Raw genomic sequence first — 866 nt, forward strand, 5'->3', positions numbered from 1 at the left:
GACCCTCCGACCAATTGTGAAGGAGTGTCACTGAGACCGTCGCGTGCCCAGTGCCCTCTCTGTGTAATGTGTGGAATGCTCAGGGGGATCTCTGCATTGTGAGCTCTAATCCCAAACACTGGGCTTCACAGTAGGCCCACACTGTCCCCTGCTGGGTGTTCCTTCATGCTGCACCTCCTCCCTGACTGGCTTGACTCCAACACACCACTCTCAGGCTCTGAGGCGGAAGTTGTTGCTGATATTCAATCCGTGACTGATCTGTTTCTCTTCCAGCTCAAACATTTTTCCTGAGTGTCATTGCAGCGGTAGGTTTGTGGCTCTGTCTGTGAGTGTGTATGACGTGTGAGTGTGTGTGACCAGGCGTGCTGTCTGTGTGTGTGTGTGACCCTGATCACTAATTGCCTGTTGCCTGTTCCTACAGGTGGAATGAAGCTGTTGCTTCCTTCTGTTGTGTTCCTTCTGCAAGTCCTTCAGGCCTGCTCAGGTGGGTGTAACACAGCCAGCGACAAACCCTTCCATTGTTCGCTGCTTCCTGCGCAGCGCGATCCCACGGCAGGGCTGGGTGTAGCCCGTATGAATTCGTCCAACCGGTGTTACAGCTGCAAATCGACCAGGGGTGGCATCACCACCCCTGTCTGTGCAGCCACGACTTGAGGTGTGTCTGGTCGGAAGGAGAGAGAAAGGAGGAATATGGGGGACAAAGAGAGGATGAGGGAGAGAAGCTGGGGTGTGGGTCGGGTGGGAGGGAGGGTCTGTGGGAACAGGCAGTGTGTTCACATTGGCCACATCTGGCTGTGCTGCTGGGATCAAACGCACGATCCCATTGTCCTGTATCAGAGATTCCGATTCTCGGGATCTAGCCTGGG

General features: G+C 55.0%; 1 protein-coding gene across 1 annotated transcript in view; it reads left to right on the top strand.

Moving 5' to 3' along the window:
- The first annotated feature begins 72 nt into the window (after positions 1 to 72).
- Positions 73 to 866, top strand: part of LOC125482372 (CD276 antigen-like) — a 5,187-nt gene continuing 4,393 nt past the window's right edge. Inside the window, exons 1-2 of the mRNA XM_048594443.1 lie at positions 73 to 305; positions 422 to 484. Coding sequence (XP_048450400.1) covers positions 427 to 484 — 58 coding nt within the window. The 5' untranslated portion in view covers positions 73 to 305; positions 422 to 426. The remainder of the gene's footprint in view (positions 306 to 421; positions 485 to 866) is intronic.

The sequence above is a fragment of the Rhincodon typus genome, unplaced genomic scaffold (assembly GCF_021869965.1).
Source record: "Rhincodon typus isolate 14 unplaced genomic scaffold, sRhiTyp1.1 hic_rhity00009470, whole genome shotgun sequence".
Classification (NCBI taxonomy): Eukaryota; Metazoa; Chordata; class Chondrichthyes; order Orectolobiformes; family Rhincodontidae; genus Rhincodon; species Rhincodon typus.